Source organism: Heteronotia binoei, chromosome 2, assembly GCF_032191835.1.
Source record: "Heteronotia binoei isolate CCM8104 ecotype False Entrance Well chromosome 2, APGP_CSIRO_Hbin_v1, whole genome shotgun sequence".
Taxonomy (NCBI): Eukaryota; Metazoa; Chordata; class Lepidosauria; order Squamata; family Gekkonidae; genus Heteronotia; species Heteronotia binoei.
Genome location: NC_083224.1, coordinates 198,585,057 through 198,597,619, shown reverse-complemented (window position 1 = coordinate 198,597,619; position 12,563 = coordinate 198,585,057). Strand labels below are relative to the sequence as shown.

The following is a 12,563-nucleotide window of genomic DNA, read 5'->3' as shown; positions in this document are numbered from 1 at the left end:
GGCCGTCGCCTGGGCGACGCCTGTGACGGACAGAGCGGGGAATATAGAGCAAGGGAGGGCAGGGAAGCGGAAGAGGGGTGTATTTCCGCTTCCGCCGCAGGGAGCTCGCTCTCTTTTCGTTCGGCCAAGGGAGGCTGGCGGGAGCGCGTGGCGGGTGGGTGACGAGAGGGGGCCTCGCCTCGGACCCCTGGGCTGGGGGAGGGAGAAGGGGAGGGGCCTCTGTTTATATTAAGGGGAGAGGGGCCTCTGGGGGCATTTGTATTTATTTAAAGGGGGGCTTCTGGGGGTATCTATATTAAGGGGGGAGGGGCCTCTAGTGGTATCTATATTAAGGGAAGAGGGCCGCTCTGAGACTCTGTCCTTGAAAGGGCAGCTGCTGTAAGAGTTCTCTCAGCCCCCCCCCCCCCACCTCACAGGGTGTCTGTCGTGGGGGAGGAAGGGAAAGGAGATTATAGGCTGCTCTGAGACTCTGTCCTTGAAAAGGCAGCTTCTGGGAGAGCTCTCTCAGCTTCACCCACTCACAGGATGTCTGTTGTGGGGGGGGCAGGGTAAAGGAGATTATAGGCCACTCTGGGACTCTGTCCTTGAAAGGGCAGCTTCTGGGAGAGCTCTCTCAGTCCCACCTGCCCCACAGGGTGTCTGTTGTGGGGAAACAAAAAGGAGATTGTGAGTCGCTCTGAGACTCTGATTCAGAGAGAAGGGTGGAGTATAAATCTTTGGTCTTCTTAACTGTGTCTTCTCCACCAGGTGATATTCAGCTGCCACCATGCAGATTTTTGTGAAGACCCTGACTGGGAAAACCATCACCCTTGAGGTGGAACCCAGTGACACAATTGAGAATGTGAAAGCCAAAATTCAGGATAAGGAAGGTGAGCCTTCTGACAGTCCACCAAGAATTTTGTTCAAAAACGAGCAGGGTAGTGGAGGGGAAAGAAGGAACAGGGTGGTGTGGGCAATAGGTTAGGAGGACTGTTCCCTGTTTGCTGTGTTAGTGTGAGCTATTCTCAGTTTTTTTAGCCTCCGGCTCACACATTTTTGTCTTAGCTCAGGAAGGATGGCCCCAGAGCAATCTAATTGATGCAGCAGCTCACAATTTTGATGCCAGTAGCTCATAAAGCAGAATTTTTGCTCGCAAGACTCCACAGTTTAGAGGGAACTTTGGTTTGCAGCGAAGAACTCTGAGCACTGCTAGGTTATAACCATGTTCCATTCTCTTTGCCATATCTGCCAAACAGACACCTCCTAAAAACGTCACAAAGGCCTTAGTAAATGGCGTCCAAGGTTTGTTGCCTCTGAACAAAGAAATGCTGTTTAGCTTTCCTGGCTAATTCTCCATTGAGACTTGCATCCATGAATTTGTCCAGCGCCTTTAAAAAACAAACTCTTAAGCTAGCCACTGTCACTAAATTTTGTGGTGGCAAGTTCTATCGCCGTGTGAAATGCTATAACCTTTTGTTGGTCTTGAGTCAATCCCTTGGATCTTCATTACGTGCTCAGTGCTAGTATTATGGGAAAGACCCTAAGATTGTCTGAACTGTAAATATGGGTTAAAACCACAGCTTTTCGACACAGAAACTTAGCCCAGCCTGGCCCATCCCCCTCTTCTTATGTTAAGGCTTGAGAATAAATGTGAAAAAACCTCTTGTTTGCAGCAGTGTTTCTTAGACTCTTTAGGGACAACTGCTGGAGTGGCCCCCGCTTCCCCACCACCACATCTCAGTCAACCTGAGCTTTCCTCTTCTCTTATTCTAGTCCTTAGGGTTGGCAACCGAGCTCAATTTAGCCCTCTGGAGAACTAGTTGTCTGCTTGAGGGATCAGGTCAGGGCCTCCGATCTCTTTCTCAGGGTGACCCTCTGCAATGGCCAAGAAAGCAGGGATACCAAGCAGCCAATTGCCCCTGTGTAGGAGAGCCAGTTTGGTGTAGTGGTTAAGTGCGTGGACTCTTTATCTGGGAGAACTGGGTTTGATTCCCCACTCCTCCGCTTGCACCTGCTGGAATGGCCTTGGGTCAGCCTTAGCTCTGGCAGAGTTGTCCTTGAAAGGGCAGCTACTGGGAGAGCTCTCTCAGCCCCACCCACTTCACAGGGTGTCTGTTGTGAGGAAAAGAGATAAAGGAGATTGTGAGCTGCTCTGCGACTCTGTCCTTGAAAGGGCAGCTTCTGTGAGAGCCCTCTCGGCCGCACCCACCTCACAGGGTGTCTGTTGTGGGGGGAGAAGATATAGGAAATTGTAAGCCGTTCTGAGTCTCTGATTCAGAGAGAAGGGTGGGGTATAAATCTGCAGTCTTCATCTCCTCCTCTTTCTCCTTTTCTTCTGAGTGTATAATCGCAAACATCCGGCATCTGTTAATGAGGACCTCAGGGGGTGTTCTGCATTCCTTGCCTGCCTCCAAGGGAATGCCAGTTGCAGAAACACATCAACAACAATAAAGCAGGGGTGGCCAGTGGTAGTTCTCCAGATTTTTTTTTGCCTACAACTCCCATCAGCCCCAGCCATTGGCCATGCTGGCTGGGGCTGATGGGAGTTGTAGGCCAAAAACATCTGGAGAGCTACCGTTGGCCATCCCTGCAATAAAGCATTAGCAGTGTCTGTAGAGGCAGAGAACATTCATCCCAGCTTCCCGTGCTTTCCCTTTGCTTGGCAGGTATCCCTCCCGACCAGCAACGTCTGATCTTTGCAGGGAAGCAGCTGGAAGATGGGCGCACACTCTCTGACTACAACATCCAGAAAGGTACTGTTCTGACCCATGTGGAAGGGAGCAAGGCTTGCTCTTGCAGCCAGGTTGTCCATTAGTTGGACTTGGTTTCTTGTTTCCTTTGTGCCTTGTCTTTGCCAGCAGGTGGGGAGCAAAAGATCTCAAAAGCGCAGCTGGAACCTTCACTTGCTGACCCCCAGGCTTCCTCCCAGTTATTTTTTTTATCAGGAACTCCTTTGCATATCAGGCCACGCCCCCCTCCCCGCCCCAATGTAGCCAATCCTCCAAGAGCTTACAGGGCTCTTCTGACAGGGCCTACTGTAAGCTCTTGTAGGATTGGCTACATCAGAGGGGTGTGGTCCAGGGTTGGAATTCTAGCAGGAGCTCTTTTGCATATTAGGTCACACCTCCCTGATGCAGCCAGTCCTCCAAGAGCTTACAGGGCTCTTAGTACAGGGCTGACTGTAAACTGCAGGAGGATTGGCTACATCAGGGGGGGCGTGGCCTGATATGCAAAGGAGTTCCTGATTTTAAAAAAAGGCCCTGAATGGGGTTAGCACAGCAGTTTGTGGGGGGGGGGGATAGCAGGTGATCTAAGCGAAGCAAACCAGGCGGGTCCTGCCTGCATCTCACTGCAGCTGCAAAGGCATAGGGTGGCCTTGAGCAGACTCTACCACCTGCTGTACTGGGGGAGTGCTAATCCTGGCCTACGTTGCAGGACTGTTGCTTATGACGGAAATGAGATGCTTTGAGCAGCTGGAAACACTGGAGCAGGGGTGCTGAACTCATGTAGAGGGCCAGATCTGACAAAAATGAGACCATATTGGGCCGAACCACGTGTGTACCTATGTAAGATTAGGTAGCAGAGATATAAACTTTTTAAAGGGCACAGACACGACTACAGATCTTTTTTTTTTTAAACACCTTAAAATAAAACATGCCTAAAACATTAGCACCTCTTGGTCCTAAAGGTGCTTTCTTTGCATTTCTCCCGTGGGATCCGGGGAACTAGGAAGCTCTGGCTCTTTCCTTCCTTCCCCAGGGGAACCAGGAGGGGGAGGAGCCTCAACCAATGGAGAAAGAGGTTTTGCTCTGTAGCTCTGCTGTGCGATTGAGCAAGCCTTGCAAAGCAAGCTGAGATGCAGAAGGAAGTAAGAGAGAGGGAGAAGGAAGCAGACGAGCCAGTTGCTCAGGGGCCTGATTTGGCCCCTGGGCCACATGTTTGACTCTCTTGCACTAGAAAGAACACAACCACGTGCACACCCGCAAAAGCCATTTCCTACAACAGTAGCGTGTGTTCCCAGAGCAAGGCATAAGCTGCTGTACAGAGGTCCCCATTCTGAGATTTTTCTTTCTATGTCTGTGGGCTCCTCTTGTCCTCTTAGGGCAACGGTCTTCAACCTTACCAGACAGGGTTTGCCCAGCGTTAATCCCTGGGGAGAAGCGCAGGATCCCCTGACCTGCAAGGATATGGGGCGTGGAGGTTCTGAACTTACCTGTGCCGAAAATGAACCCTCTTCGCCCCTGAATGGCCTCACCTCCTTGCCGGGCCCCTCCCCTCATCAGGCGCGTGAAGAGAGGCCTTGAGTAGCAGCAGCAGGTTCCTCCAAAAGCAAGGGGGAAAGGTAGCTCTAGAAAGAAAGGAAAGGAAAGGTCCCCTGTGCAAGCACCAGTCGTTTCCAACTCTGGGGTGATGGCGCATCATGACATTTTCACGGCAGACTTTTTACGGGGTGGTTTGCCATTGCCTTCCCCAGTCATCTACACTTTTCCCCCCAGCAAGCTGGGGATTCATTTGACCCACCTCGGAAGGATGGAAGGCTGAGTCAACCTGGAGCCGGCTACCTGAACCCAGCTTCCGCCGGGGATCGAACTCAGGTCGTGAGCAGAGCTTAGGACTGCAGTACTGCAGCTTTTAACAGTCTGCGCCACGGGTCTCTTAGCTCTAGAAAAGGGGTGGCCAAGCTGCAGCGCGGAAGCCACATATGGCTCTTTCTCACACATTGTGCTGCTCTCAAAGTCCCCACTGCCCTGTCAGCCAGCTTGGAGAAGGTTAAAGCTGCAGCACTGCAGTCCTAAGCTCTGCTCACGACCTGAGTTAGATCCCGGCGGAAGCAGGGTTCAGGTAGCCGGCTCGAGGTTGACTCAGCCTTCCAACCTTCTGAGGTCGGTAAAATGAGTCCCCAGTTTGCTGTGGGCGGGGGAGTGTAAATGACTAGGGAAGGCAATGGCAAACCACCCCGTAAAAAGTCTGCTGTGAATATGTTGTGATGCGACGTCACCCCAGAGTCGGAAATGACTGGTGCTTGCACAGGGGACCTTTCCTTTCCTTTCCCAAGTGAAGCCAGCCAGTAGCTTGGGTAATGCCACATTTTTATCGGGCTCATCTTCCAGGAAGCCCGGAAAGCACTTCAGTCAGGGTCACAAAACCTGCTCTCCAAGAGGCCAGGTTCATGATGACCAGAGCCAGGGCCTTTTTTGTTGTAGCCCCGTGCTGGTGGAACGAGCTCCCTGAGGAGGTTAGGGCCCTGCGAGAGCTTGCGCAGTTCCACGGGGCCTGCAAGCTGGCACTTTTCCGCCAGGTATTTGTCAATTAAGACCACAGGCTGCAACAGACTTCGAAACATCTGGACCACCTCTAGCATGAACCTAAGATCTGTTTTTATGTTGAACATCCAGCTGGAACAGCAGAATAGTAAAACTGGATATAAAACAGAACAGGCAGCTATCCATCTTATCAAACAGATTACCGTCTAAAGATCAACATAGCAGTTGAAATGATTTGATATTTTTATGATATGTATGTATGTCTTAATGTATTTTTATATTTCATGTATATACATGAACGTCTAAGCCGTCCTGAGCCTGCTTTAGCGGGGAGGGCGGGATATAAATTGAATAAATCAGGGGTGTCAAACACACGGCCTGGCAGCCGAATCAGAACCCCAAGTAACTGGCTGTCATCTGCTTCCTTCTCCCTCTCTCTTGCTTCCTCCTCCATCACAACTTCCTTTGCCAGGCTTGCTCAATCGCACAGCAGAGCTACAGAGGAGGGGGAGGCAGAGCTTGCTTTGGCGGGCTCCCTCAGTTGCCCAGCAGAGCTACTGAGCCAAGCCTCTCTTCCTTCTATTGGCTGAGGCTCCTCCCCCTCCTGGTCCCCTGGGGAAGGAAGGAAAGAGCCAGAGCTTCCTTTCCCCAGTTCCCTGGATCCCCTGGGAGAGATAAAAAAGAAAGCACCTTTAAGAACGCGTGCTAATGTTTTAAGCATATTTTGTTTTATTTTTAAAAAACCCTTTTTAATTGTGTGTTCTTTGTAAAGTCTATATCTCTGCTACCCGGCATTACAATTTATGACACACACGGCCCAACCCAGCAAGGTCTCATTTACGTCAGATCTGGCCCTCTTAACAAATGAGTTTGACACCCTTGGAATAAATAAATAAGCCAAGTTTGTACTGTGGACCTCCTGGCTTTCAGACACTCTGCCTGGGGGGGGCGGTGTTCTCTTTCCCTGGGCCTCCTGCCCAGTTTATGCCCCCTGCTTTCTCGGGACCTTCTCTTACCACTTCTCCGCTGACCCTTTTTCAGAGTCCACCCTTCACTTGGTGCTGCGCCTCCGCGGAGGAATCATCGAGCCCTCCCTTCGCCAGCTGGCCCAGAAGTACAACTGCGACAAGATGATCTGCCGCAAGTAGGTACCACCCCCAGGAGCCCTGAAGCCACTGGGTGGGGAGGGGGGCAATAAACGGGTGATACTGGATTAATATCCCGCCCTCCACTCTGAATCTCAGAGCGACTCACAATCGCCTTTCCCTTCCTCCCCCACAACAGACACCCCGTGAGTGGGTGAAGCTGAGAGAGCTCTCCCAGAAGCTGCCCTTTCAAGGACAGAGTCTCAGAGTGGCCTACCATCTCCTTTCCCTTGCTCCCCCACAACAGACACCCCGTGAGTGGGTGGAGCTGAGAGAGCTCTCCCAGAAGCTGCCCATTCAAGGACAGGGTCTCAGAGCAGCCTACAATCTCCTTTCCCTTGCTTCCCCACAACAGACACCCTATGAGGCAGGTGGGGCTGAGAGAGCTCTCCCAGAACCTGCCCTCTCAAGGGCAGAGTCTCAAAGCGGCCTACAATCTCTTTTCCACAAAGTCTGTTGTGGGGGAGGAAGGGAAAGGCGATTGTAGGCCGCTCTGAGACTGATTCAGAGAGAAGGGTGGGATATAAATCTATAGACTTCTTCTATGCCTGGCAGCTGCTCTGCAGGTTGCCAGGCAAAGGAGACAGGCACACCAAGCACGTACTTCATCCTTTGCCCACAGCCTCTCCTATTCCAGCCCAAAATAGATTGGAAATAGCAAGTGGTAACGCAGTATAGAACAGTAGAGAAAAACAAAAAACGGTGTACAAGAAGTAAATATATTGCAAAACATATAGGCTGTGTCAATTTCTTAAACTGCGTTGTTGTTTTAAGAAATTGATACAGGGTCTATACATTTTAAGAGCCCCGTGGCACAGAGTGTTAAAGCTGCAGTACTGCAGCCCTAAGCTCTGCTGGTCATGACCTGAGTTCGATCCCCGGCGGAAGCTGGGTTTTCAGGTAGCCAGCTTAAGGTTGACTCAGCCTTCCATCCTTCTGAGGTCAGTAAAATGAGTCCCCAGCTTGCTGGGGGGAAAGTGTAGATGACTGGGGAAGGCAATGGCAAACCACCCCGTCAAAAGTCTGCCGTGAAAACGTTGTGAAAGCAACGCCACCCCAGAGTTGGAAACGACTGGTGCTTGCACAGGGGACCTTTCCTTTTCCTATACATTTTGGAATATATTTCTTGTACACCGTTTTTGTTTTTCATTCCTGTCCATGCAGCCCAGCTCAGGCCAGAGTCAGTGAGTCTCCCCAGGGCCAGGCTGCAACAACATTTCCCAGACTTCTTTGCAACTCCCAGGGGATCCTGGGAGAGTCCGCCCTGGCTTCCTCCGCAGAGCGTGACCTTGTCAGTTCTAAAATGCACTCTAGAGTCCTTTGCAACCTGCAGGTGTTTTCATGCTAACTTTTTGGTGGCTCCTGACCTTGAGGAAGGATCCCCCTTCAGAGTGTGGGTTGAACGGGCCGCTCTTTCCTTTGCAGATGCTACGCCCGCCTGCACCCCCGGGCCGTGAACTGCCGCAAGAAGAAGTGTGGCCACACCAACAACCTGCGCCCCAAGAAGAAGGTTAAATAAAGAGGACGGGGGGAGGCCCCAGGCGGACGCTGGTCTTTTCCCATCTGGTTCCAGCACCCTTTCAGCAAAACGTTCCGTCTCGTCGTCTGCGGGTGTGTGGCCTTTTTCCGCCTGCTCCAATAAACATGTGTTGATGCACCAAACAGTTCGTGCCAGCTGTTTTTCCTCCCCCCCAAAAAAAATATATTGGCCCTGTGCTGTCGAAGAGGTCTCCGATGTTTGTTTGGTGTAGCGGTTAAGTGCGCAGACTCTTATCTGGGAGAACCGGGTTTGATTCCCCACTACTCCACTTGCAGCTGCTGGAATGGCCTTGGGTCAGCCATAGCTCTTGTAGGAGTTGTCCTTGAAAGGGCAGCTTCTGTGAGAGCTCTCTCAGCCCCACCCACCTCACAGGGTGTCTGTTGCGGGGGAGGAAGATAAAGGAGATTGTGAGACACTCTGACAGTCTGTCCTTGAAAGGGCAGCTTCTGGGAGAGCTCTCTCAGCCCCACCTGCCTCACAGGGTGTCTGTTGTGGGGGGAGGAAGGGAAAGGAGATTGTAGGCTGCTCAGAGACTCTGTCCTTGAAAGGGCAGCTTCTGGGAGAGCTCTCTCAGCCCCACCCACCTCACAGAGTGTCTGTTGTGGGGGAAGAGAATAAAGGAGATTATAAGCTGCTGAGATTCAGAGAGAAGGGTGGGGTATACATCTACGGTGTTCTTGGAGTGTGTACCTGGAAGTTATGAAGCCATACATATATAGCTGGGGCATAAGCATCAAATTAGCCTACAACATAATAACATTTTAAGAGATGCAAACTAGAATAATGAGCTAAGTTTATATGGTCATTAGCTGCCTGTATTTAATTGGGCGGGGGGGAGAGAATATTGAAACAAATATGTCAAGAGAGACAAACACATCTTTCTGAACTATGAAGTGCTAAGAGCAACCAGGCAAGTGGTGAGGTTGTTATTGTTTGTGTCTGTTAAAATGGGCTGTCAAATTCATTTCTTATGAGGGCCGGATCTGATGTGAATGAGACTTTGTTGGGCCATGTATGTACCTATTTACAATTAGCAGAGATATAAATTTTATAAAGAACACAGGTTTTTTTAAAAAACGTTAGCACTCATTGGTCTTAAAGATGCTTTCTTTGTATCTCTCCCATGGGAACCAGGGAACTGAGCAAAGGAAGCTCTGGCTCTTTCCTTCCTTCCCCAGGGGACGGTGGGGGGGGAGCCTCAGCCAGTAGAAGGAAGAGAGGCTTAGCTCAGTAGCTCTGCAATTGAGAGTGCCTGGCAAAGTAAGCTATTCCTCCCCAAGGGAGGATTCTCAGCCAATGGAGAAAACAGGCTTGGCTCCATAGCTCCCACGCGTATGAGCAATCCTGGCAAAGCAAGCTGAAATGCAGAAGGAAAACAAACCAAAACAAAGAACTGTGGTGAAATTAACAAAAACAAAATACAGAGGATGTCAAAAATATTTATTTAAATGTAAACTCTCAGATAGTGATCATCACAATACAATAACAATTATTACACAAGGGTGAATACATTTAACCCCTTACAGCAATATACATCTAAGCACCTACATTCGTATAAACTCCATTAACTAAAGTGCTTAGTGCCACAAAGTGCCTATGCAATATTTTGCTAGAGAGTTTCCTTGTGATGCAGAAGGAAGCAAGAGAGAGGGAGAAGGAAGCAGAGGACAGCCAGTTGCTTGGGGGCCTGATAGGAGCCCTCCGGGGGCCTGATTCGGCCCCTGGGCCGCATGTTTGATACCCCTGTCAGTTAAAACATGGAGGCTAATTTGCTGTTCAGCTACCTATATATATGGACTCCCGCGGCATTTTTGTGTGTTTTTTGGCAGAAACAGACAGGAATGCAGTTCCGGCTGGCTTGGCATCAGGGGATGTGGCCTAATATGCAAATGAGTTCCTGCTGGGCTTTTTCTACCTGAAAAAACCTCCTGTGGACTCCTAACTTCCATTTCAGTTTATCTGAAGAAATGTGCCTGCTCAGAAAAGCTCCTGTCACAGAGAAAACTTTGTTGGTCTCAAAAGTGCCCCTGGTCTCCAACTTTGTTCTATTCCTTCAAACCAACACGCCTGCCCATCTGAATCTAGGAACATTCCTAGTTAGTTGCAATTATAAAGTTGTCTGGTCCAATTCAAGATATCTTTGGGGGTGGAGCCAGGAGCAAGGCTGCGACAAGCATAATTGAACTCCAAAGGGAGTTCTGGCCATCGTATTTAAAGGGACCGCACACTTTCTAAATGCCTTTCCTCTTTTAGAAATAATGGATAGCGACACCTTCTTTTGGGGCTCACAGCATTGGACCCCCTGGAGGGTGTTATGGGGAGAGGCACTGGATGCTATGCCGTAAATTTGGTGCCTCTACCTCAAAAAAACAGTCGCCCCCCCCCCCCCAAGATCCATGGATCAATTCTCCATTATACCCTCTGGGAATCAGTCTCCATAGAGTATAATGGAGTGCCCAGCAGACATTTCCCTCCTCCCCCCGCCCGCTGCTTTCTGATGACCCTGAAGTGGGGGGAGGGCCTCCAAACTGGGGGATCCCCTGCCCCCACCTGGGGATTGGCAACCCTAAGCAGTTATCACAGCTAAAACAGCCAGGGTATTTCAAATGAGATTTGTCATAGCGACCACTTGTTTGAAGTAATCCGTCGGGCAATATGTCCTCTTTTTTGCTTTCCAAAATACAATAATCCTAGGTCAGGGTTGTTATTAAATCAGGGGTGTCAAACGTAGCCTGGGGGCCAAATAAAGCCCCCAAAGGGCTCCTATCAGCCCCCCAAGCAATTGACTGTCATCTGCTTCCTTCTCCCTCTCTCTTGCTTCCTTCTGCATAACAGCTTGCTTTGCAAGGCTTGCTCAATTGCACAGGAGCTACAGAGCAAAACCATTTTCTCCATTGGCTGAGGCTCCTTCCCTTAGGGAGGAAGGGGGGGAGAAATAGCTTGCTCTGCCAGGTTCTCTCGATCGCACAGGAGAGCTACTGAGCTAAATCTCTTTCCCTTCTGTTGGCTGAGGCTCCTTCCCTTTCTGCTCCACTGGGGAAGGAAAGAGCCAGAGCTTCCTTTGCCTGATTCCCTGGATCGCACAGGAGAGATACAAAGAAAGCACCTCTAAGACCAATGAGTGCTAATGTCTTAAGCGTGTTTTAAGGGTTCTTTTTAAAAAATAAATAAATCTTTAATTGTGTTCATGTGCTTTATAAAGTTTATATCTCTGCTTCCTGACATTACATTTTATGACACACATGGCCCGCCCTGGCCCGCCCCGCCAAGGTCTCATTTATGTCAGATCCGGCCCACATAACAAATGAGTTTGACACCCCTTTTTAAACCATCCTGAGAGAGCCGGCGTTCAACGTGAGCCCAAACTGCAGCTCTGTAGTGCAGCCGTGTCGCCTGCAGGAGGCAGCAGAGGGCCCAGCTCCAAGCGGCGCATGCGCGGCCAGGTGGCGGAGCGCAGCTTTGTGCGGCAGGAAGCGAGAGGAGGCGATTCTCTGGAGTGATGGTGAGCAAAGACGGGCCTGGCGCCCAGGCAGGCAGGCAGGCAGGAAGGTACCGGGGAGGGAGTGGGGGCGGGTACGGGGCTTGTTCTCCTGCCCAGACTCTCTTTGCATGGCTTGGAGACCAGGTGGGCGGAAGGAGTGCAAAGTTTAAAATAAAAAAGCAAGCCGAGCGATTTTTTAAAGGGGCCGCAACAGCTTTTTTCCCACCAGGCGCCTTGCAAGGCGCTCAGTGGCCGCTAGAGGGAGCCCGAGCCCAGAAGGAAGGTTTTTTTGCGAAGCTTCGTTCCTCAAGCAGTATAACTTAATAATTATCGGTGCATTATGATTGTTTGCTAATAAGAATCTCTAAAACCACTTGAGTGAGGTCAGACAGCAGGGCAGAGCACTGGCCAGCATTTGGGGGAGGGGGCATTGTGTCCTGGAAGTTCTAAGCTGTGACAGCACTTTATGGGGTTTTTTTTAATTTTTCTTTGGTTTTTAGGCCTTCCCTACAGAGCAGGCTGAGGGTGGGTTACCACGTGGTTAAAACATACAACAGAACTGAAACATCATACAGCCTTAAAACTCTATAAAATCTTTAGGCTTGTAAATCCAGAAAAGCAGGCCTGTAACTGGGCAGACAGAGGTTCCCTGTTCTTGAGAGATGTCCATGTTTGGCTGAAGAAAAGCAGGATAAAAAAACAACAGCCCTGTCAGGTAGGCTGAAGTCATTATCCCACTACTGCAGATACAGCTAAGTGGCCTGCCAGTACGACCAGCTGTAGAGATAAGGGAACAGTGACACTACATAGAATTAACCAATCTATATGATTTAATACAGATGTGTCAAACAAGGGCCAGGGGGGCCGAATCAGCACCCCCACCCCGAGCAACTGGCTGTCATCTGCTTCTTCCTTCCCTCTCTCTCTTGCTTCCTTCTGCATCATAGTTTGCAGGGCTTTTTTTTAGCAGGAACGCACAGGAATGCCGTTCTGGCTGGCTTAGTCTCAGCGGGTGTGGCCTAATATGCAAATAAGCCTGCTGGGCTTTTCTCACAAAAAAGTCCTGTGTAAAACAATGGTGCTGTCAGGGGTGTGTGGCCTAAAATGCAAATGAGTTCCTGCTGGTTTCTTCCTACAAAAAAAGCCCTGATAGT

General features: G+C 50.2%; 1 protein-coding gene across 1 annotated transcript; it reads left to right on the top strand.

Annotated features, from left to right (window-relative positions):
- UBA52 (ubiquitin A-52 residue ribosomal protein fusion product 1) lies at positions 1-8,050 on the top strand. Its single transcript, XM_060232814.1, has 5 exons — positions 1-154; positions 748-869; positions 2,646-2,732; positions 6,285-6,387; positions 7,814-8,050. Exons 2-5 carry the CDS (start codon positions 767-769, stop codon positions 7,905-7,907), a joined length of 387 nt encoding a protein of 128 aa, XP_060088797.1. The 5' UTR covers positions 1-154; positions 748-766; the 3' UTR covers positions 7,908-8,050.
- The last annotated feature ends 4,513 nt before the right edge of the window (positions 8,051-12,563 follow it).

What these genes read in the sequence shown, in the direction of transcription:
- UBA52 (XM_060232814.1), top strand. Translation starts at nt 767, where the DNA reads ATGCAGATTTTTGTGAAGACCCTGACTGGGAAAACCATCACCCTTGAG. An exon ending in CAAAATTCAGGATAAGGAAG is followed by an intron (nt 870 to 2,645) that starts GTGAGCCTTCTG and finishes TTTGCTTGGCAG; the next exon opens with GTATCCCTCCCGACCAGCAA. An exon ending in GACAAGATGATCTGCCGCAA is followed by an intron (nt 6,388 to 7,813) that starts GTAGGTACCACC and finishes TTTCCTTTGCAG; the next exon opens with ATGCTACGCCCGCCTGCACC.